At 43.8% G+C, this 24128-nt stretch overlaps 1 protein-coding gene across 1 annotated transcript in view; it reads right to left on the bottom strand.

Moving 5' to 3' along the window:
* Positions 1-24128, bottom strand: part of GMPR (guanosine monophosphate reductase) — a 101238-nt gene that overhangs the window by 35755 nt on the left and 41355 nt on the right. Inside the window, exon 5 of the mRNA XM_040353755.1 lies at positions 16550-16631. Within this exon, the coding sequence (XP_040209689.1) occupies positions 16550-16631 (82 nt within the window). The remainder of the gene's footprint in view (positions 1-16549; positions 16632-24128) is intronic.

The following is a 24128-nucleotide window of genomic DNA, read 5'->3' as shown; positions in this document are numbered from 1 at the left end:
CAGGAAGGGTAGGTCTTGCAAGATGATCTGGGTAGAGCTGGACAGCTTGTACGATGACTGGAGGGTTGGATGGCCACAGGAGAATACTCCAACAGGAACAGGCTGAGGGTCAAACACAGGTGGGTGCACAGTCAGAGGACTGAAAGGCATGCCGGAAAGGACTGGGTGCAAGCAGTCTGGGATGGATTCAGAGTCAGTCTGGGAGGACTGCAGAGTTTTAGCCAGGAGGGCTAGTGAAAGAGGCAGCTGCAGCGAGACAGGCTGGGACCAGTAGCCAAAGGAATAGGACAGCTATGCATTGGGACTTCTTTTCTGCTACAATACAGTTTAACCACTTAAGCCCCGGACCATTATGCAGCTAAAAGACCAGGTCTTTTTTTATGACTCAGCACTGCGTTGCTTTAACTGACAATTGCGTGGTCATACGACGTGACTCCCAAACAAAATTGACATCCTTTTTTTCCCACAAATAGAGCTTTCTTTTGGTGGTATTTGATCACCTCTGCAGTTTTTATTTTTTGCGCTATAAACAAAAATAGAGCGACAATTTTGAAAAAAATGCAATATTTTGTACTTTTTGCTATAATAAATATCCCCAAAAAATATATAAAAAACATTTTTTTCCCTCCGTTTAGGCCGATACGTATTCTACATATTTTTGGTAAAAAAAATCACAATAAGCGTTTATTGATTGGTTTGTGCAAAAGTTATAGCGTCTACAAAATAGGGGATAGTTTTATGGCATTTTTATTAATATTTTTTTTTTACTACTAATGGCGGCGATCAGTTATTTTTATCGTGATTGCGACATTATGGCGGACACATCGGACACTTTTTTGACGCACTGATTACTGTGAAAGTTACAAAGGGGTTAACCTCTAGGGGGAGCTGTAGGGATTAAGTTTGCCCTAGTGTGTGATTCTTACTGTAGGGGGCGTAGCTAGGCGTGTAACATCACTGATCGCCATTCTCTATGACAGGGAACAGACGGTCACTGACAAGCCACTAGGAAGAACGGGGAAAGGTTTGTTTACACTTACCTCTCCCCGTTCTTCAGCTCTGTGACCCGATCGCGGGACACCGGCGGCGATCGGGTCTGCGGGTCCCGTGGGTGCGGTCATGGAGGTTCGGACCGGGTCGCGAGCGCGCCGCCGGCACCGCGCTCACGACTCACGGCTGGGTTCTTAAAGGGGACGTACCTGTCCGCCCTTGTGCCCAGGCTGTGCCATTTTGCCGACGTATATCGGCGTGCGGCGGTCCTCAATTGGTTAAGATGAAACATGCTTTGAAAGGTGGAATTAGCCTTTTCGTTTGGCAGGAACTTCACCCCTCTATGTGTTTTTTTTTTTTTTTTAGATTCCCCCTTACTTTTTTCTGAGGCTACCCACAATTAAAAATACTGACATACCCAGGTAATCCTGCATTGACCTGCTATAATACACCGCTCTGCTGATGCATGCTGGGTCCTGTGTCAAAATATACGTTTTTTACATCATTCAGAGCTGACTCTCTTTTTGAGGTCCTTGTTGAACCTGCAGGTCTGCTCTCCTCCAGCCACAGTGTGTGTGGAAGCTGATACCTCCTGGGAAATCACACATGGATATCACAGGAGGCTGCTTGAGCAGTGTACACATAATTCTCACCTAGGCAAGAATGAAAGCAGGAGGTGACCCGAAATGAGAAATAAATAATAAGCTAAAAAAAATGTCAGCTTTGTAGACTGTGGAGGGGAAAAGGGTTAGAATTAGATAAAGTGATTTTTTTTTTTTTTGCGAAGGTCTGCTTTAAATAATCATACTTACATCATTGTATACAGTATATAGTTATGTTTGTATACAGTATATGTGAGATCACTGTTTTTTTTCTGTACATATATTTTTTATCCTATGTAAGGATCTGCTGTCCTCTACTGTATGTATGTGTAAACAGCTATTCTGCTCATCATAAAATTAATTATGTATAGCACTTCCTGTCTCTGAAATGTTGGGTTGAAAATCCTAGAAGGAGGAAGTGAAGAGAGGGAGAGAGTCTAAGACCACGTGTTCTGTCCATGGCAGGGCTGCTGCTAAATCCAGGCCAGAAGCAGGGATTATTAGGCCAGTTTTTCATGTATATAGTTTATTATTGTTGCCCATACTTTCTAGGTGTATATATATGAATATACACTATATATGTACTGCCGATAGAAGATAGAAGTATATATGTCCCCTTTGAGTATAATTTAGGGGTCTGAAAATGTTGAGATAGATATATAAATATAGATGTTCACTTTAAGGATTGATAATGCACCCTTGTTTGCTTTTTCACAGATGTTCACAGCTTCTTAGTTTTGTCCTTGGGAAACAGACACAGGATGCTGATAAGTCCTGTTCGGAATAGACTTTCTACTAAACCAGTTTGAACTGGCCAGAGACTCCTGAAAAAGTTTTTTTTGCCAGTCACGTGATGTATCCCCCCATTTAACTGTTCCCATGCTACAAAGAAGAAATGGACTTTGATTGGACTAAATCTATACGATCACACCTTTATCACGCCTAGAATACACTTGATACATACCCATATCTTATTAATATTCATATGTATAAATTGTTTTCCTATGTAGTTGTAAGCTCAGAAACACTTTCACTTTTACTCGCTTATATGCCGAGATCTGTGTTGTATTTCTCCATTGCAATGTTTGTATAATTAAAGCACCTTCTTATCTGGATCTACCATCTTATCTGATCATCTTAATTAAGACCCCCAAATCGGATTTAACACCTTGTTGTTATCGTACATGCACTATAAATAAATATAACTAGATAACTAAATCTGTCATACAGTATGTATGTGTAGTGTTAACCTTGCTGTGTGTTAGTAGGTGAACCTGTTTATTGCAATACAGTTTATATGCAGCTATTGTTATTTTAGTTAACCCTGTGACTTTGGTCTGGGATTCTGTTTTAGCTCAGAACTCAATAACAAGCATAGGCTAGAGCCAGTTTAGGCATATAATGGCCATTTAGGTAGTAAGAGGTTTGGTTGCATGGCAGATTAAAAGCTACTAGGGACTCAGGCCTCGTACACGCGACCGAGTATCTCGTCGTAAATGAAACGTCGTTTTCCTCGACAAGTTTCTTGTCAGGCTTGTCGAGAATCTTGTCAAGCTTTATTTGCATACACACTGTCAAGACAAAATCTCGTCGTTCTCAAACGCGGTGACGTACAACACGTACGACGGCACTATAAAGGGGAAGTTTGATTCCACTGGCGCCACCCTTGGGGCTGCTTTTACTAATCTCATGTTACTGCGTGTTAAGTAAAAGTTTGGTGAGAGACGATTCGTGCTTTTCAGTCTGTTACAGCGTGATGAATGTGCTATCTCCACTACGAACGTTACTTTTACCAAAGGTGCGCTCCCGTCGCTTACTTTATTCTGAGCATGCGCGCGTTTCTAAGCATACACACGAACGTGTCTCTTGTCGTAAACCAGCCCGACGAGAAACACTACGAGTAAATTGAGACTCCCGAGGAGAAAAAAGAGAACATGTTCTCTTTTTTCTCGTCGAGATCCATGATTTCTCGACGAAAAACCTACACACGACCGTTTTCCTCTGCAAAAAAGCTCTGCCAGCACTTTTCTTGATGGATTTTGTCGAGGAAAACGGTCGTGTGTACGAGGCCTAAGATGCAGGGTAGATGGGCTGACTCTGCGTTCCAGTGCCACACCAGTTTCTACTGGTGACCGTGAGAAGCTGCATTCCAGGCTGGTTGGACAATGACTGGAGGTTCCCCCCATCATCACTGATCTTGTCTTCTCCAACACCAAGAACACCATTGTGATCATCCTCAGGGGCCCCTGTAAATAAACTTTGCTGCAACATTTATCTGGAAGTGCCTTAATTAATGACTTTATATACCCAGTTACCAGATTCCCCTGGGTGGAGGCATTGCCAACTTTTTTATTCTAAAGCGCACACAGGGGCGAGACCAGCCTGTCTCATTCACATAAAATACACAACATAAGAACTTAAACAAAACAGACTACTAAACTACTACACCAATGTGGGAAGTGGGAACAGTTCAGGAGTAGCTAGGCTCAAACATTTGTGCACAGGATACAAATTAAGGAAGTGGCATCGTGACTGGGTCAATGGCCAAGGACTATACTCTAACTTGCATTAGCTGGATCATCGCTTGTGGTAGAAGAGTCCCCTAGCCAGCATGCCCAAACCTTATTATATTTATTGGGGCAACCCCTGTTAGCATAAGTGGCTATGTACAATGGTAGACTGGCATTAACCACTTAAGCCCCGGACCAAAATGCTGCCTAAAGACCCAAGGGGTTTTTACAGTTCGGGACTGCGTCGCTTTAACAGACAATTGCGCGGTCGTGCGACGTGGCTCCCAAACAAAATTGGCGTCTTTTTTTCCCCACAAATAGAGCTTTCTTTTGGTGGTATTTGATTACCTCTGCGGTTTTTATTTTTTGCGCTATAAACAAAAATAGAGCGACAATTTCGAAAAAATGCTATATGTTTTACTTTTTGCTATAATAAATATCCCCCAAAAACATATATAAAAATTTTGTTTCCTCAGTTTAGGCCGATACGTATTCTTCTACCTATTTTTGGTAAAAAAAATCGCAATAATCGTTTATCGGTTGGTTTGCGCAAAATTTATAGTGTTTACAAAATAGGGGATAGTTTTTTTGCATTTTTTTTTTTTTACTACTAATGGCGGCGATCAGCGATTTTTTTCATGACTGCGACATTATGGCGGACACTTCGGACAATTTTGACACATTTTTGGGACAATTGTCATTTTCACAGCAAAAAATGCATTTAAATTGCATTCTTTATTGTGAAAATGACAGTTTGCAGTTTGGGAGTTAACCAAACCTAACTGTAGGAGTTAGGGTTTACTTTGTGTGTGTTTACTAGTGTAGGGGGGTGTGGCTGTAGGAATGACGTCATCGATCGTGTCTTCCCTATAAAGGGAATGACGCGATCGATGCGCCGACACAGTGAAGCACGGGGAAGCCGTGTTTACACACGGCTCTCCCCGTTCTTCAGCTCCGGGGAGCGATCGCGACGGAGCGGCTATAAACGAATAGCCGCGCCGTCGTCCCGGATCGCTCCTGAAGCCACGGGGACCGCCGCTTGTACGGGGGGGGGGGTCCCGATCGGACCCCCGACCCACGTCAAGCAGGGCACGTATATATACGTACATGTGTCTGTCTGTGCCATTCTGCTGACGTATATGTACATGAGGCGGTCCTTAAGTGGTTAATAAGACCCTTCCAAAATTCGACAGAAGGAGGGGAAGGTTGTTTCCAGTTCATTGTGATAGCTTTAAGAGCATAAAACAATTGGACCCCAGTAGAAGTCCAATTGCGACGGAACCGGTAGGGTATACAGGTCACATTGCCACCATCTGCTAAAACTCTGTGGATTCCTTCAGCCTTTCACAGGGCATTGAAGCTTTTATTTTTTTTGCTGCATGTTTTTCTGGTTGGATTGTTTTCTCCTTTTTTTTTTTTTTTTTTTTGGATTCACTACTGAATTTTTTTTGCCAATTTTATTCAAAGTGTTGATCTTTGTAGTGACACTAGTTTGATGTTTTTTATTAAATCACAACTTTTTTACACTATGAGGAGCTTTTTCTTTTTTTCTCACATACCTTGGTATGATCAATTATTGGCTGTATCACGATTTTCCAATCACCCTTGGAAACATCCGAATCCCCCTGGACTGTGAGTATAATCTCCCACCAGCAACCGTCCTGATGTCACATAGGCTTTGAAATAGTCTTGGAAGGATACCACGCAAGGATAACCAGAGAGGGCAATCGGCCCATACAAGCATTGGAGACCCACCCATCGTATGATGAGCAGTGGGTCATTGGAATCTGGTAAGAGTATCCATTTACTACCTTCCCTAAAGTGATTGGAATGAGTTGCTGAAGATATTCATCTCTTCAAGTCCATACGAGTGGAAAGAGTTTATACTTGTATATCACCACTGATAGGGGGACGGACTTTACATCTTTTGTTTCTATGCAGACTGTTACAGAGGAATATAGAGATTCTTCCACATATTAATTTATGTTGATGCTGGGTGTCTGGTTTATATGCCAAATTGGGAGAGTTGCTACCTCCTCTTTTTGCTATCAAACACCTTTTTGATTGCCGGATTGATCTCTATGGACACATAACAACACAGATTGATTTATGTACAATATGGTGTTGGGTTGAATTTGTGTAATGCACTTTGTTCAATTTACAGGTTTATTTAATATTCTCATTTTTATATTTGTGATTGATATTTCACATTTGTGATACTATACATTATCCCACTATCACTGTGTGGATACACGTTGTTTTTTCATTCCTTTCAGGAGTGTCTTACTCCATTTGGGGCATCCCGAGTAGAGCTGAGTCATTGGCGCTACACTTTATATTTTTACATTCTTTCACGAATACATTTTGTGTGTTGGCTGCCTATCCATATTATATTTTAGTTTGCGCAATATTTTTTACACTCATAAAACAATAAAAGGTTAAAGCGGAGTTCCGGCCACAATTTCACTTTTTAAATATAGATACCCCTGGGTTGTTACAGCATTTAGACACTTTATAAAATAGAAATTGACTGGGGCCATCTTAAGTGTGGGCATCATGAAGCCAGATTGTATGACTTCCTGGATTTCAGCCTTGCAGATCTCGCACATGCTCAGTGCTGCACAAGCAGTGTACTAGGTTTCAGATCAGGTTTCAGCACCTGTACTGTCCAAGTCACATGATTCTGTCCAAGTCACAGGCGAGCCAAATTTACTGATCCTTTGCCACTGAGGTAATCAGTGTATATCAATGAACAGTAAGTACTTTTTTCACCCTGCTGGAGTCCTGAATCTTGGCTAGACTTGTCATATGGTTTTGTGACAAGTACCACGCTACACTGCTAGCAGGTGGGGTCAACAGAACAGGCTATGTACGAGCAGACATTATAAGATCACTATTACTCCGCAATAACTGAACTTTTTTGGATTTAAGCCACATTATAACTGACTTACATTTATCACTCACATGCCGTCTGGACCGCTGCTTATTTGCATGATACTCATTTGTTTACATTCAGTTCGGACATTGGCCTAGATTCAAAGACGCCGCCGCAACTTTAAGGTGGCGTAGCGTATCGTATTTACGCTACGCCGCCTTAAGTTAGATAGGCAAGTACTGTATTCACAAAGTACTTGCCTCCTAACTTACGGCGGCGTAGCGTAAATGTGGCCGGCGTAAGCGCGCCTAATTCAAATTAGGCTGAGGGGCGTGTTTTATGTTAATGGGGGGTGACCTGACGTGATTGACGTTTTTTACGAACGGCGCATGCGCCGTCCGTGTACATATCCCAGGGTGCATTGCGGCAAAGTATGCCGCAAGGACGTATTAGTTTCGAAGTGGATGTAAATTACGTCCAGCCCTATTCACGGACGACTTACGCAAACAACGTAAACATTTTTCGAATTTCGAGGCGGGAACGATGGCCAAACTTAACATTGACTACGCCTCCTAGGGGCAGCTTTATCTTTAGGCGGCGTATCTCTTACGGAAACGGCGTATCTTTACTGCGACGGGCGCACGTACGTTCGTGAATAGGCGTATCTAGTGATTTACATATTCTACGCCAAACTCAAATGAAGCGCCACCTAGCGGCCAGCCTAAATATTGCACCCTAAGATACGACGGCGCAAGCCGTCGTATCTTAGATAGGTTTAAGTGTATCTCTGTTTGAGAACACACTTAAACTTAGGACGGCACAGATTCCGAGTTAGGTCGGCGTATCTACTGATACGCCGGCCTAACTCTTTCTGAATCTGGCTAATTGATTGCAATCCTAGAATTCTGTCAATATTTCAGGTCTGTGGAGACTCCACTACATTCTGCAATTGATCACGGAATCACCTGAATGGGTTTATGACTACTATGCATGGGTCCTATGTGGGCTTAGACGTCCGCTACTAAGGCACACAGCACCTCATTGTCTAGCGCTTAGTGCGGTCCCCCAGTGACCCGATTCACACACCATTATATGTGTGACAGTTTATGCAAATGTTTTGAATGGTTTGACGTGTTTGGGATTCCAGAGATGTGCATTTTAATAGGCAATGTTTTCTTTTAACCATTTGCAGTTGCCTATTGTAATTGTTCTCTGTCAAAGTTTGTAATTTTTGAATAAAACATTTTGAAATATACTGCTGACAGTTCCCACTTCTCTTTTGAGGTATTGACCTTTTTTGGGACTTTCTATTGTCCCTAGCCTCCCTCTTTTTTTCAGTAATGCCCAGGTCCCATTGGTGAACTCCACCCAAGACTGTGTGAGTCAGTACGCCCTTACTAGACCCCGACCTGTGGAATAGCGTCAGTTTGGTCCCTGTCCACCCATCCCCCCTTGCCTATTCTAGCAATTAGTGTCTATCACCCGATGTTCAAAAAAAATTTAAACTAAGGTGAAAAGCCCCATTAACCACTTTCCGCCTGGCCTATAGCAGAATGACGGGCGGACGGTGGTTCAGTTATCCTGACTGTGCGTCATATGACGTCCAGCAGGATAGCTGCCGGCGCACACTCAGTCTGACACACTCCTACAACAATCTCGGTAAAGAGCCTCTGACAACCACATGATCAGCCATGTCCAATCAGGGCTGATCACAGTGTAAACAGGAACAGACGTTTATCGGCTTTTCCTCAGTCGCATCTGAGTAGAGGAGAGCCGATCGGCGGTTCTCCTGACAGGGGGTGGTCTGCACTGATTGTTTATGGACCATCGGGGAGGCCGCCAGGACCACCAGGGCGCCAACCACACATGGATGACCAGGTATGCCCCCCATGGACACCAGAAATGCCACACAGTCACCCTAAAGATGCCAATCAGTGCCCACAAATGGTGTCAGTCAGTGCCTACTACGAATGCCTGCCAGATGTCTCCTCATCAGTGATGCACAGCAGTGCCACCCATCAGTGTCCATCAGTGTCACCTATCAGTGCCCATCAGTGACACCCATAAATACCCATCAGTGCAGCCTTTCAGTGCCCATCAGTCCTGCCTATCAGTGCCGCCTATCAGTGCCCATCAGTGCTGCATACCAGTGCCACCTAACAGTGCCCATCAGTGCTGCATATCAGTGCCACCTAACAGTGCCTATCAGTACCGCCTATCAGTGCCCATTATCAGTGCCATCTCATCAGTGCCACCTCATCTGTGCCCATCAGTGCCGTCTTATCAGTGCCGTCAGTGCAGCCTCATTAGTGCCCGTCAGTGAAAGAGAAAACATACTTATTTACAAAATTTTATAACAGAAACAAAAGAAAGCTCTATTTGTGGAAACAAAATGATAAAAAGTGTGTTTGGGTACAGTGTAGCATGTCCGTGCAATTGTCATTCAAAGTGCGACAGCGCTGAAAGCCAAAAATTGGCCTGGGCAGGAAGGGGGTGTAAGTGTCTGGTATTAAAGTGGTTAAAATATGTGTGATGACATGGGAATGCACACAACATTGCACACGTTGCCATAGAGCACAAAAACACGCGTTGTTTTTGTTGCTTTATTGCAGTGTCATTCGTTGTTAATGGCATCCCAACATGTCTTGTCAACATACTGTACCTGCTTTGCAGCATACCACAATGCATTGTAGTAAGTTCATGCACCTACTTGGTGCGATTAATGTGCATTGATTTGAACTCTCCCACTGCTGCCTGTCAGCAGAGATGAGTTTCCCAATCACATTGCCATCACATGATCAGAAGCTCTTGCTTATAAACAATGATAAGGAGCTGTCCAAGATTTTCTATTACTTGTGGAGTTGTTGAGTTGACTGCAGCAGCTGGACTAATAGGACATCTGGATGGAATGTGCTGGAGCGATAGTTTCAGGCTCGGTTCACATATATGCGAATGGATATGTTTTTAACTCACATAACATGTGAATCGGACCGGCTTTCAATGGAGCTGGTTCACATGTGTGGGACGGCTGAGGTGTGGTTTTAAAGGGTCCTGTGTGATTTTGGGTCAGTTTCAGGTGCAGTTTCAGGTAAAAATTTGCACCTGAAATGCACCTGAACAGGTGACCAGAACAGTACCAGACTGCCGCACTGAAACCGCAGCCACATATGTGTGAACCTCCAAAATGTAAGTGTAGCGCCTGGTTACTTAAAAGTACCGGTGCTAGTCAAATTTAGAGGAGGATCAGAGTGTTAACTGACTCTGATCCAATTATTATGTTCTAAAACTGGTCTCTGTCTCAGCTTGGCTGTGCTGTGGGCTTTCTATTGTTACTGGGGTGTAGTTCCTATCCCAGGACAGTGGGTGGCAGCAGTGTAGTCGAGGTTTGGGTGCTCCTCCCCAGCAGCCAATCGGGAGTGTTTAGCCTCGCTATGCATGCTGGGGGAGGGTATTTATGGGGCAGACGCCATTAGTCTGGGTTCTTCTTCAGAGTGCGGCACCGACCTTTAGGGTGACTGCACATCACGGCGCCCCAGCGAAATGGCCTTCCAGGCCAGGGTGCGCATGCCACGTGGTATTCCTGGTTCCGGGACCATGTTGGTTCCGGAACATTTGAGCTGTGGCAGAGAGCCCAGTGGTCGACTGGGTTCCCAATCCTGAAGATCCCAAGTGGGATAGCTGTTCGGTGGGGAGTCCATCTGAGGAGAGCCATTGAGAGGCTGGCGATCCAATAGGGTCTCGACAAACCACCGGGGATAAAGGTAGCCGGACACTGAGAGACTGGTCATCTCTCAGTCGGTACCTGAAAATGATCTGAAGGTGTTCCAGAAGCAATTCTGTCAAGGAGGATCATTTCCGTAATCACAATCGCAGAGAGGGCCTGTGGCAGAGACTTTTCTCTGAGTCCATTTGAGGAGGGTTTGTGGCAGAGACCTTTCCTTCAAGTTCGAGCAGTACTCTGGCTGCCAGGTCAGTGAGAGTAGGCCTGTCCAGGTATGCTATACTCACTCTGGCTAGAGTGGCTATACATTTGTGAATCGGCGTATCTAGGTCATTTGCATATTCTACGCCGAAAACGTCAGGAGCGCCGCCTAGTGGCCAGCCTCAATATTGCACCCCAAGATACGACGGCGTAGGAGACTTACGCCGCTCGTATCTTAGCCTAATTTAAGCGTATCTGGTTTACAGAATAAGCTTACATTTACGACGGCGTAGATTCTGAGTTACGACGGCATATCTACTGATACGCCCGGCGTAACTCTACGAGAATCTAGCCCAAAGTATTGTTGGAAGCAGGACTGTTTCCCTATTGTTGCGCCTGAGTCTGCTATTTCTTCCTCTACTTCACCCCTACTCTTCATCACAAGTTTTAATGTTTTTACCCAGCTGGGTAATAAAGAGCACAGCAAAGACACCTGTCGTGGACATTGCATTACTGCTATATGCACCATACACCCCTAGGCCGGCAGAAGAGCCATGAGGTAACATGCCACCCAAAACAAACCAGCAGCTCCTTTGGGGGTAGTGCTACATAAGTGTAGGGGAAAGAAACTGATAAATGTAATGCACCTCTGCACAGACTTGGTGTAGTCTGCATTGTGACTGTACTGATTCTGTTAATCCTGCTCAGTAAATAATGGACTGTGTTATCATCTTCTGAACTCTTTAATAAGGAAAATATTATTTATATTGTTGGTGTTGAGCTATTTATTACCTGCCAAGCCTTGGTTACACTAAAGCTGGTCAAACATAAATTGAAATTCAGCTGGTGCAGCAGGAGCCGGGCAAATTTCGATCCATGTATGGCCATTCCCATTCACGAAAATTTGATCTATTGATTGACATCTCATGAACCTGCTTGTTAGTAAATTTTCGCTCAATCAGCTGCAGTGCTGTTCAGTGTATTTTGATGGTGGGAGACTCCCACTGTTAGAATACAATGACACAGCTTAAAGGATTCCTGCATCCACATCGAATATGTGGATGGGGGAATTGGTTTAGTTTTTTTGTCTTGCAGCAGTTAGCTTATTAAATCAGATTGGTGGCTATGGATTACTGCAATTTGTAAACTATCACTCCTTTTTCATTGCCTTATTAAAAAGTTCAAGAACATATTCTCTTATTTGCTTAGAGAATCAGAGGTTCATAACAAGTTGTGTATCGATCACCTTGCTTGACTGTCAAGAGGATAGGGGAACATAAGTTTTACTGCCTAGAGACAGGGAGCCAGCAGCCAATTATCGGTCACTATGGTGACTAGGGTTGGATTTCCTTCGCATTTTATGGTGTTTTTCCTACAACCAGTCTTTGTAGTCAAACAGTTCCTAACATTTTAAATATAATAAATACATCTATAATACAGTTCATGAATAGAAGACTGTATTTTGTTTTATGTCCTTCAAAACTTTGCTGGTCTAAAGCAGGCCATATGTGGATTGAAAGCAAGCAGGCATCGGCCAAGATTCGATCCATCTATGGGAAGCCTGTCAGATTTTTTACATGCAATTACTGCTGGTGGCTATAGCCGCTAGCAGTAAGCATTGTGTTCTGCTGGTCAGGATTGCTCCCCATTGGATTGAAAGAAATCAAATCATCTATGGGCTACTTTAGTGTTCATAAACACAGCCCTATAAATACTAGGTCTAGAAATACGTGCTATTCATTCTTCCAACCAAGTAAGGGGGTTACTAATACTGTACAATATGTTTTTAATAAGTTTTGCCCACACAGTGGCATAGTTTGATTGCAGAATATATATTGGGTTCCAAACTATTAACGATAGCATAATGTGTACTAAAAACTTAAAGTGAACCAGTGAGGCTAGAGTAATAGGAGCTGCCACTGCTGATATTTATTTAAGGTGCAAGATCCACGGCTGTCATCCTGATCCTGGCCTTGCCTAGTGAGTTACTGAAAATGACCATTTAGTTGGAAGTGGTGCTCTGAGGAACCTGTTAGGTCTTGATGATGCTCAGGCCCCGTACACACGGTCGGACAAAACCGATGAGAATGGATCGAGGTTCAGTTTCATCAGTCCAAATCGACTGTGTGTATAGGCCATCGGTCTGTTCTCCTTCGGTCCAAAATTTTAAAACATGCTTCAAAACCGAACCGATGGACCGATGCCCGATCGGTCCAAACCGATGGTTAGTACAGAAAGCATCGGTTCAAAACCCAAGCATGCTCGGAATCAAGTCGACGCATGCTTGGAAGCATTGAACTTCGTTTTATTCAGCACGTTGTGTGTTTGATGTCACCGCGTTCTGACCCGATCGGTTTTTGTAACGATGGTGTGTATGCACATCAGACCATCAGGCCACTTCAGCGGTGAACCGATGAAAACGGTCCGTCGGACCATTCTCATCGGTTTGGTCCGACCGTGTGTACAAGGCCTCAGCCCTGTAAGCCTATTTGTGTCAAAATAACAAGATGCCTCCAAGCCAGTGGGGCTGAAAAAATTCCATAAGTAAAACAATGGCTTAAAGAAACCGCTGGATGTAATAAATCTGGACCTTGCTTTGTGCGCAGTCATGTTGGAACAGGAAGGGGTAATCCCCAAACTGTTCCCACAACGTTGGGAACATGAAATTGTCCAAAATGTCTTAGTATGATGACGCCTTAAGAGTTCCCTTCACTGGAACTAAGGGCCTGATCCACAAAAACCGGCCGTAACTTAACTTTTGCCATTTAAGTTACACCGCCGCAAAATCTCTACCTAAGTGCCGGATCCACAAAGCACTTACCTAGAAATTTTCAGCGGTGTAACTTAAATCCGTCCGGCGCAAGGTGTGCCTAATCTAATGGGGTGAGTCCCATTTAAATTAGGCGCGTTCCCGCGCCGGACGTACTGCGCATGCTCCCGACGTTATTTTCCCAACGTGCTTTGCGTGGATTTACGTTGCGCCGGGTTTTGAGAATCGTGACGGGCGTAAAAAAAAGACAGCGACGCGGGATAGAAGGGTATACTTTTACAAGGTGTAAACAGTTTACACTTTGTAAAAGCAGCCCTAATTTTGCGATGGCAAACTAATACTTACGGAGAAAAAACAAAGCGAAAAAGCTTTGTGGATCTCCGTAAGTGCTAATTTGCATACCCGACGCTGGATTTCGACGGGAAATGCCCCCAGCGGCGGCCGCAGTACTGCATCCTAAGATCCGACAGTGTAAGTCCCTTACACATGTCGGATCTTCTGCCTATCTATGAGAAACTGATTCTGTGGATCAGTTCCATAGATAGAAACAGGGATACGACGGCATATCAGTAGATACGCCGGCGTATCCCTTTTGTGGATCAGGCCCTAAGGGGCCAAGCCCAACCCCTGAAAAACAACCCCACATCATGATCCCCCCATCACCAAATGATTTTGAAAAAAAAAAAGGATGGGATAGAAAACCCATATACCAAGAACCTCTTATGGGGCATGAGCTGCTACCCACCTATGTGCCAGGAACGAAAAGTATCCCATGCTTGATTAAATACAAAATTAGTATGTGTACAACTATGCCAACAAAATCTACCCAAAAATTACTAAACAAATACATACAGTGGGTATAGAAACAACCTCCTTTAAAATAATCAAATTTTGTTGCTTTGCAGCCTGAAGTGAAGACAGACACAGTTTCTGTTTTATCCAACTGTATTTACTAGTGTAACGTGTAACATCCAAGTGAAAGATATAACACCAACATGTCAGGGAAAAAAAACAGAATCACTGAGTTGGAAAAAGCATCACCCTCACCCTCACCTCTCTGACCACTTTAAACGCACCTTGAAGGTTCTGGGGCCACATTGAAAAAGGTGTTACTCTCAGATGAGACTAAAATGTTATTATTTGGCCTCAACACCAAACGATATGTCTGGCGGAAATCCAATACAGTTCCCAATCCAAATAACACCAATCTTATAGTAAAGCATTCAGGTGGTAATGTCCTGCTATGGGGGTGTTTCTCTGCAGCAGGGACTGGAGCACTTGTCAGGAAAGAAGAAATATAGAAGGGGCAAAATACTATCAAATTCTGCTGCCCTCTGGCAGAAATTTCTCAATGGGAAGAGGGTTTACCTTCCAACACGACAATGACCCAAAGCACACAGCAAAAATTACCACACAGGGGTGAATATCCTTGCATGGCTTATTCAGAGCCCAGACTTAAACCACTTTGAAAATCTGTGGAATTACTTAAAAACTGCAGTCCACAAACGGTCACCATCAAATAACTATACTTGTGCAGTAACTATACTTGTGCAGTTCTGCAAAAAAGAGTGGGGAAATATTGCAAAGTCTAGATGTGCGAAGTTAGTAGAGACATATTCCAACAGACTAAAGACCGTAATTAAAGCAAAAGGTGGTTCAACAAAATACTGACATACGATACGGGGGTGATCCTTTTTCCAACTCAGTGATTCTGTTTTTGAATTTGTTATTTTTTTTCCTTACATGTTGGTGTTATATCTTTCACTTGGGTGTTATAAGTTGCAATACTAAATAGAGCTGGGTAAAACAGAAACTGTGGGGCAGATCCACAAAAGAATTACGCTGGCGTATCTATTGATACGCCGGCGTAATTTTAAATTTCCCGCGTCGTATCTTTGTTTTGTATCCACAAAACAAGATACGACGGCATCTCGGGTCGATCCGACATGCGTACGTCTTAGAATGCCGTCGGATCTAAGATGCAATTTTTCGGCAGCCGCTAGGTGGCGTTTCCGTCGAATTCCGCGTCAAGCATGCAAATTAGCTAGTTACGGCGATCCACGAACTTACGTCCGGCTCATTTTTTTACGTCGTTTGCGTTCGGCTTTTTACGGCGTATAGTTAAAGCTACTGTTATGAGGCGGACTCAATGTTAAGTATGGCCGTTGTTCCCGCGTAGAAATTTGAAATTTTTACGTCGTTTGCGTAAGTGGTTCGCGAATAGGGATTTGCGTAGAATGACGTCACCGTCGGAAGCATTGGCTTGTTCCGGGTTAATTTCGAGCATGCACACTGGGATACCCCCACGGACTGCGCATGCGCAGTTAAAAAAAACGTAGTTTACGTCGGGTCACGACGAATTTACATAAAACACGCCCCCATCACAGAGATTTGAATGCCGCGCCATTACGCCGCCAAAGATACACTACGCCGCCGTAACTTACGGCGCAACTTCTTTGAGGATTAAAAAAAAAAAGGTAAGTTACGGCGGCGTAGTGTATCTTAGATACGCTACGCCAGGCGCAATAATGCGCCGCTGTACGTGGATCTACCCCTGTATGTTTTCATTTCAAGCTGCAAAGCAACAACATGTGGTTATTTTAAAGTGGGTGATTCTTTTCTATGCCCACTGTAAACTATCAAAGCTAGATAACACCAAAAATGGTTTCACACTGATATTATAAGACAAAAGAAAAAATATAGTGTGCAGGTACACATCAAAAATACATACAAAAACTGTGTCTGTCTTCATTTTAGGTGGCAAAGCATCACAATTTGATTATTTTAAAGAAGGGGTGATCCTTTTCTATACCCACTGTATATTTAAAAGTTATGTTTTTAGTTTCATGTGTTTATATTGGAAAAACTGGTTGTACTCACCTGGCCCAATTCCTACTTTTATGATGTCAGCACCTGAAAGTATTAACTCTTCTACCATTTCTCCTGTAACCACATTGCCAGCCTAGAAGTAACACACAGACTATAAGCATCAGAGGAAATATAAGAACCGTATAATACAACTGTATCACATCTTCTATACCATTAATAGAATACAAGTCCGGTGCAAAACCTTTTATATTCAGATAGGATAGGAAAGGGTTAATAATTACAGTATATCAACCTTTTCTGATCTCTATATCCCGAATAGAGAGATTTCTCCTCACTTCCTCTCTATTTGACAGGCCGTTGAAGGAACTGACATGGAAAATCTCCTCATTACCTGTCTATTAGGTGTCAGAAATAACAGGAAAAAATGGGACATCCCCCAATGGGGACACAGACAGTAAAGTAAAAAAAAAATAAAAAATTGTTGCAGCAAGGAAGGTTTTGAACAGAAATAAGGCATCATTTTATTGTTCTTTGTGTCCTCATTGATGATATTTCCCCTTACTTCCTGTGAGGGTAAGAAGAGAACAAGAAGACACCTTTCACACTGGGGTGTTTTTCTAATGTTTTTCAGGCGCTTTAGCGTTAAAAAAAAGCCTGTAAAGCGCCGGAAAGAAGCCTCATCTGCAATCCCAATGTGAAAGCCTGAGTGCTTTCAGAGTCCTTTCACACTGCCAGTGCCAGAAAAACGCTGGTAAAGCGCCGCTAAGGCCCCTTTCACACTGCAGCGTTTTTCAGGCGCTTTGGCTTTAAAAAAAGCCCCCTCAATGGGGCACTTTAGGAGCGGTGTATTCAACGCTCCTAGATCGCTGCAAATCATATGGACCTCTCATTACAAGAGGGCAGAAGCACTTGTGGCTCCATACCCAGCCAGGGCCTTTTTAACTTCAGAGGGTCCTAGCGGCCAAGTAAAGGGTTAAATGCGCTTGTGTAACGTCGCTGCCGAAGCACTTTGCAGGCGCTTCGGCAGCAGTGTATACACCGCTCCTTCGCCCCAAAGATGCTGCTTGCAGGACTTTTTTTTAGCATCCTGCTAGCGCAGCGCACCAGTGTGAAAGCACTCAGGCTTTCACACTGGGACTGCAGGGGAGGTGTTTTTCAGGCGCTTTACAGTCGCTATTTTTAGCCCAAAGGTGCCTGAAAAATGCCCCAGTGTGAAAGGGGTCATAAAGTTAGGTATATTTTCTATGATAAGCTTCCCTTATCGTTTAAATTTATCAAATCACCTCTATGAAAATAAGCCTATTTATAACAACACTAAGGTCTTATTCAGAGCTTTTTAGTCTGGTGCAAAAATCAACACACATGTGCTAACACACGTTATGCCATACATTTGCATGAGTTGCCAATGCACCACAATAACACATAAAAAAAAAACAAAAAAAAAAACACATGTGCTATATTTAACAATACAACTAATCATTACATACAGTAGTAAGTTACCAAGTTGTGTGGCACACAGCAATGCAGGTGCAACAGAGGTTTGCTTTTTAGTGCGTTTGGTTACAATTTAAAAAAAATACTACAATGAGATAATGCATGGTGTGCTTCTGTGCCTTGTGGTTACTGACACATCAGCCAAACTGTTAGGACCTAAATGTGAAGTAAGAACAGAGTTAAAATCATTTCTTACCCATTAAAATGTAATTTAATTTACATTTAATTTTAAAAAAACATAATTTTTATTTTGTTTTCTTTTTTTATGTTTAATCTATTCCTATAAGTGTGATTTTAACACCTATGTTGAATAACCTGTGTAAAAAAAATGCATATACTTACTTATTTTCAGACTGCTCCTGGATTGATTACATGATCTCACTTGTGTCAGCCAGTGATGGCTGCAGGGTAGAGGAGGGAGTGCCAACAACAGATGAGCCACAAGACCCTATGGGTGACGTCATCGCTGTCAGACATTACCAGTCATTGTCGAGGGCTCTCTCTTCTCCTCTGTAGCCGACCTTTGCTGGCTGACACAGGGGAGATCATGTGAAGAGACTGGATTGGGCTGAAAATAGGTATATACATCTTTCTTACACAGGTTAGTCAGCATAGATGTTGGGAGGGGGAAGACGCATTTTTATGTTAGTTAGATATACCTGGAATTCCACTTTAACTGGTAAATGCTTAGACACACTCAAATGGTACTAAACCTAAGGTGAACATGGGGTCAGGCTTTGGACATTCAAGTATTTGCAAGTACTTAAACAGCAAAGGATCTTTAAAACAAAACTTTACTGACATGTATATCTTCAGGCACTGTGGAGAAATTCATCCTCAAAGTTTTACAGAAGTAGAGAAACCCTCTCTGCTGCTCAACTCATGCAGCAGTGATTTGGCAGCTTTCCAGCTTACTAGTCTCTCAGGCCGTGTACACACGACCGGTCCAAACCAATGAAAACGGACTGAAGTTCAGTTTCATCGGTCCAAACCGACCGTGTGTATGGCCCATCGGTCTGTTGTCCTTCGGACAAAAATTAGAGAACTTGCTTTAAAATCGAACCAATGGACGGCTTACCATCGGTCAAAACCGATGGTTAGTGCACAAAAGCATTGGTTCAAAACCCGCGCATACTCAGAATCAAGTCAACGCATGCTTGGAAGCATTTAACTTCATTTTTTTCAGCACGTCGTGTGTTTTACGTCACCGCGTTCTGACCCGATCGGTTTTTGAACTGATGGTGTGTACGCACATCAGACTATCAGTCTGCTTCAGCGGTGAACCGATGAAAACGGTCCGTCGGACCATTCTCATCGGATGGACCGGTCGTGTGTACGCGGCCTAAGAAGTAAATACAGAACAGGAATTCTTTGAGGGGGTGGAGAGTGAGTTCAGCTGGGAGAGGCCTCTTGGCTGTGCATCATAAAGCAGATTACAGTGGCAAGAATCAGCAGTATATGCGAACAGCTGGAGCAGCTCAGCCTATACAAAGCAATGATGGGCTAAGAGGAACTGTCGCTGGTCGAAAGTATGTGCACAACTAGTGATTACCTGCAGCTAAGGACACACTGAATGCAGACAGATACATCCAGAGTCGCTCATCCATCACTCACTGCAGAAAACCGCTGTTTGCGCAGATATATGCGAACAAAGGCGGTTCCTCTCAGCCTATAATTTCTTTGGACAGGCTGAACAGACATGACTGTTTACATACACCTGTGATAACAGCCGCAAGAATCCACTGATTCTTGCCACTGGAATCTTGTGTTCACATAATTGCCCATGTGAAGGAGACCTTGAATGAAAAGGTCTCCTACACTTTGAGAATGACTACAGTACTTCCGCTCTAAACTTTCAGGATAAATTGCTATAGATGTCAGAGAGGGCTTGTTTTAGCCACTTAAGGACTGCCGCACGACGATATACGTCGACAGAATGGCACGGCTGGGCACAAGGGCATACAGATACATCCCCTTTAAGATCCCAGCCATGGGTTGCGTGCGTGCTGACGGCGCCGTGCTCGCGACCCGGTCCGAAGCTCCATGACTGTGCCCGGGGGACCTGCGGACCCGATCCATGCCGCTGTCCCACGATCGGGTCACAGAGCTGAGGAACGGGGAGAGGTAAGTGTAAACAAACCTTTCCCCCGTTCTTCCTAGTGGCATGTCAGACAAAATAAAGGGATGTTTTGTATTATATAAATCAGTTTACATTTTTATTTCGTTTTTTTACAGCTTCAAAGTACCTTGGCTGAATGTCTCAATGACTAATTTTTTAATTTGTTATACGAACAAAACAACGGGAGATGCTGAGTCAAGATGCGCCAATGGGTGTGACCAACCCCTAAGGCGTTTTTGTGGGATGAATAAGTTCAAACATAGCATGTAGATTTCAATTTTTTTAGCACAAAAACCTATCCACTAGTATGCTTAATTTTCAATATGTATAATCCTTAAATATTTCATGAGTACCAGCTATGGGTTAGGATGAAGTAAACAGCATTATATTGCAAACCCAAAAAGTCAACATGAGTAACCTATATGAAGTATTGAAAAACTGGGCAGGGAAAGCAGAAACAATCAATTAGACAATTGAGAAAAAAACAGTAAGTAGGCGAGTGAAGCCCAAGACTTTACAAAAAAAAAAAAAAAATTATAAAAAGGAATCCAACACATTTTAAAATAAAAATTTATAGTGTTGCATTGTAGGTCAATTGACAACTAGTTTTCTCCAACCTACTGCCTGGACTCACATTGCGCAATGCTTACACCTCATTTCGTAAGTGCTGTCTAGGGATAAAGACCGCTAGAGAAGATAAGAAAAAGGACCTCTGAATCTTGACTTCCATTTTAATATTATAGAACCAATAGAGGACACAAAGGAAATAGGTAGTTCAAATTTTTTTTTAATAGGTAGCAGATGGAGGAGAACATCCAGCATTCATGTTGTTTGAGCCTTTGTCTGGCCTGGCAAGAGAAGCAGTTGAAAAAGATAGGCCAGCGAGGCTCAAACTCTACATATGCTCAGCTTAGTACAGCTTTTCAACCCTGGCAGCTGATTAAAAACACCAAGAGGTGCACTAGTACATTAAACACATGGAGCATCTGAATAATAAAAATGTTAAAGCAATAACCTTAGGGGTTACTGTAGGAAACACCCTGGGCCTGATTTACTATGCTATGTGCGCTGCGCTGGTTCATGCGTTAATTAGTACTCCGGGTGGAGGCTTAATTGGGCGCATGAACCAGCGTAGCAGCCGGCGCATTGAAACTAATATGTAAAGCCGCGCCGAACTCCCTATAGAAGTCTATGGGAGAAATCAAAAGTGTTCATTTTAAAGGCTAATCTGCAAGTTTTGTCCTAAAAAGTGTTTGGGGACCTCAGTCCTGTCCCAGGGAACATGTATCAATGCTTTTTTTATTTTTTAAAACGGCCGTTTTTTCGGGAGCAGTGAAATTAATAATTCTTAAAGTGAAACAATAAAAGTGAAATATTCCTTTAAATTTCGTACCTAGGGGGGGTGTAATGTCAGCATGTGAAATAGCGCATTTTTCCCGCACTTAGAACTCCCCCTGCACAAAGTGACATTCAGAAGGAAAAAAGTCATTTAAAAATTCACACGCGGCTATAATGAATTGTCGGCTCTGACAATTCTAAAGGGATTCATTCCTAAAACAAAATGTGTAGGGGTTCCCCCAAATTAAATTACCAGGCCCTTCAGGTCTGGAATGGATATTAAGGGGAACCCCGCCGTAAAAACCAAAAAAAAAAAAGACGTGCGGTTCCCGGCAAATATCCATTCCAGGCCCTTCAGGTCTGGTGTGGATTTTAAGGGGAACTCCACCCCAAATTGAAAAAAAAATGGCGTGGAGTCCCCCTAAAAATCCACACCAGACCCTTATCCGAGCACGTTGACCTGGCCGGCCGCAGAAAAGAGGGGGGGACAGAGTGCGGCCCCCCCCCTCTCCTGAACTGCACCAGGCCACATGCCCTCAACATGGGGAGGATGTCCCCATGTTGATGGGGACAAGGGTCTCATCCCCACAACCCTTGCCCGGTGGTTGTGGGGGTATGCGGGCGGGAGGCTTATCAGAATCTGGAAGACCCCTTTAACAAAGGGGACCCCCAGATCCTGGCCCCCCCCTATGTGAAATGGTAATGGGGTACATTGTACCTCTACCATTTCACCCCAAAAAAAATGTCAAAGTGTTAAAAATGACAGTAGCCGGTTTTTGACAAATCTTTTAATAAAATCTTCTTTTCTTCTTTCCTTCGGGTTTCTTCCGCTGCTTCTTTCTCGGGTCTTCTCGTCCACATCTTGCCCGACGTCTTCTTCTATCTTCTCCGTCCGTCCTTCAGCCTTCTGGTCACGCATCTTGCCCGTTGTCTTGTCCTGTCTTCTTCTCCGTCCTTCCGCCAGCCTCCTCTCATCTTGTGTCTTCTCCGGTCTTCTTCTCGGTCCGCCAGCCTTCTCGTCCCCGGACCCAGCGTTTGAATTTGAATTGGGCCGCCGTGTTCCCGCTCCTGGGACCCGCCCCCCTCTGACGCCACAATTAAACTCCTTAGAAGGTCATGTGCGTCAGAGGGGGGCGGGGTCACATGAGTGTGACACGGCGGGAACTTCTTCTCCGGGCGGCGCGATTGAAATTGAATTCCCCCGCTGTGTGACGCTCTGTGACCCCGCCCCCCTCTGACGCACATGACCTTCTAAGGAGTTTACTTGTGGCGTCAGAGGGGGGCGGGTCCCAGGAGCGGGAACACGGCGGCCCAATTCAAATTCAAACGCTGGGTCCGGGGACAAGAAGGCTGGCGGACCGAGAAGAAGACCGGAGAAGACACAAGATGAGAGGAGGCTGGCGGAAGGACGGAGAAGAAGACAGGACAAGACAACGGGCAAGATGCGTGACCAGAAGGCTGAAGGACGGACGGAGAAGATAGAAGAAGACGTCGGGCAAGATGTGGACGAGAAGACCCGAGAAAGAAGCAGCGGAAGAAACCCGAAGGAAAGAAGAAAAGAAGATTTTATTAAAAGATTTGTCAAAAACCGGCTACTGTCATTTTTAACACTTTGACATTTTTTTTGGGGTGAAATGGTAGAGGTACAATGTACCCCATTACCATTTCACATAGGGGGGGGCCAGGATCTGGGGGTCCCCTTTGTTAAAGGGGTCTTCCAGATTCTGATAAGCCTCCCGCCCGCATACCCCCACAACCACCGGGCAAGGGTTGTGGGGATGAGACCCTTGTCCCCATCAACATGGGGACATCCTCCCCATGTTGAGGGCATGTGGCCTGGTGCGGTTCAGGAGAGGGGGGGGGCCGCACTCTGTCCCCCCCTCTTTTCTGCGGCCGGCCAGGTCAACGTGCTCGGATAAGGGTCTGGTGTGGATTTTTAGGGGGACTCCACGCCATTTTTTTTTCAATTTGGGGTGGAGTTCCCCTTAAAATCCACACCAGACCTGAAGGGTCTGGTATGGATATTTGGGGGGACCCCACGCCATTTTTGGGGGGGTTTTTTACGGCGGGGTTCCCCTTAATATCCATTCCAGACCTGAAGGGCCTGGTAATTTAATTTGGAGGGACCCCCTTTTTTTTTTTTTTTTTTTTTTTTTTTAATGAGCAATGACTCTATTGTTTATAGCCATGAGTACTTTAACCACTTGCCCACCGGGTTAATTCTGGCACTTCTCTCCTTCATGTGAAAATCACAATTTTTTGGCTAGAAAATTAATCAGAACCCCCAAACATTATATATTTTTTTTTAGCAGACATCCTAGGGAATAAAATGGCAGTCATTGCAATACTTTTTGTCACACCGTATTTGCGCAGCGGTCTTACAAGCGCACTTTTTTTGGATAAAAATCACTTTTTTGAATTAAAAAATAAGACAACAATACATTTTGCCCAATTTTTTTATATATTGTGAAAGATAATGTTACGCCGAGTAAAATGATACCCAACATGTCACGCTTAAAAATTGCGCCCGCTCGTGGCATGGCGTCAAACTTTTACCCTTTAAAAATCTCGATAGGCGACGTTTAAAAAATTCTACAGGTTGCATTTTTTGAGTTGCAGAGTAGGTCTAGGGCTAGAATTATTGCTCTCACTCTAACGATCGCGGCGATACCTCACTTG

The sequence above is a fragment of the Rana temporaria genome, chromosome 5 (genome assembly GCF_905171775.1).
Source record: "Rana temporaria chromosome 5, aRanTem1.1, whole genome shotgun sequence".
NCBI lineage: Eukaryota > Metazoa > Chordata > Amphibia > Anura > Ranidae > Rana > Rana temporaria.
The sequence above is the reverse complement of the archived record's forward strand: the minus strand, read 5'-3'. Positions and strand labels throughout refer to the sequence as shown.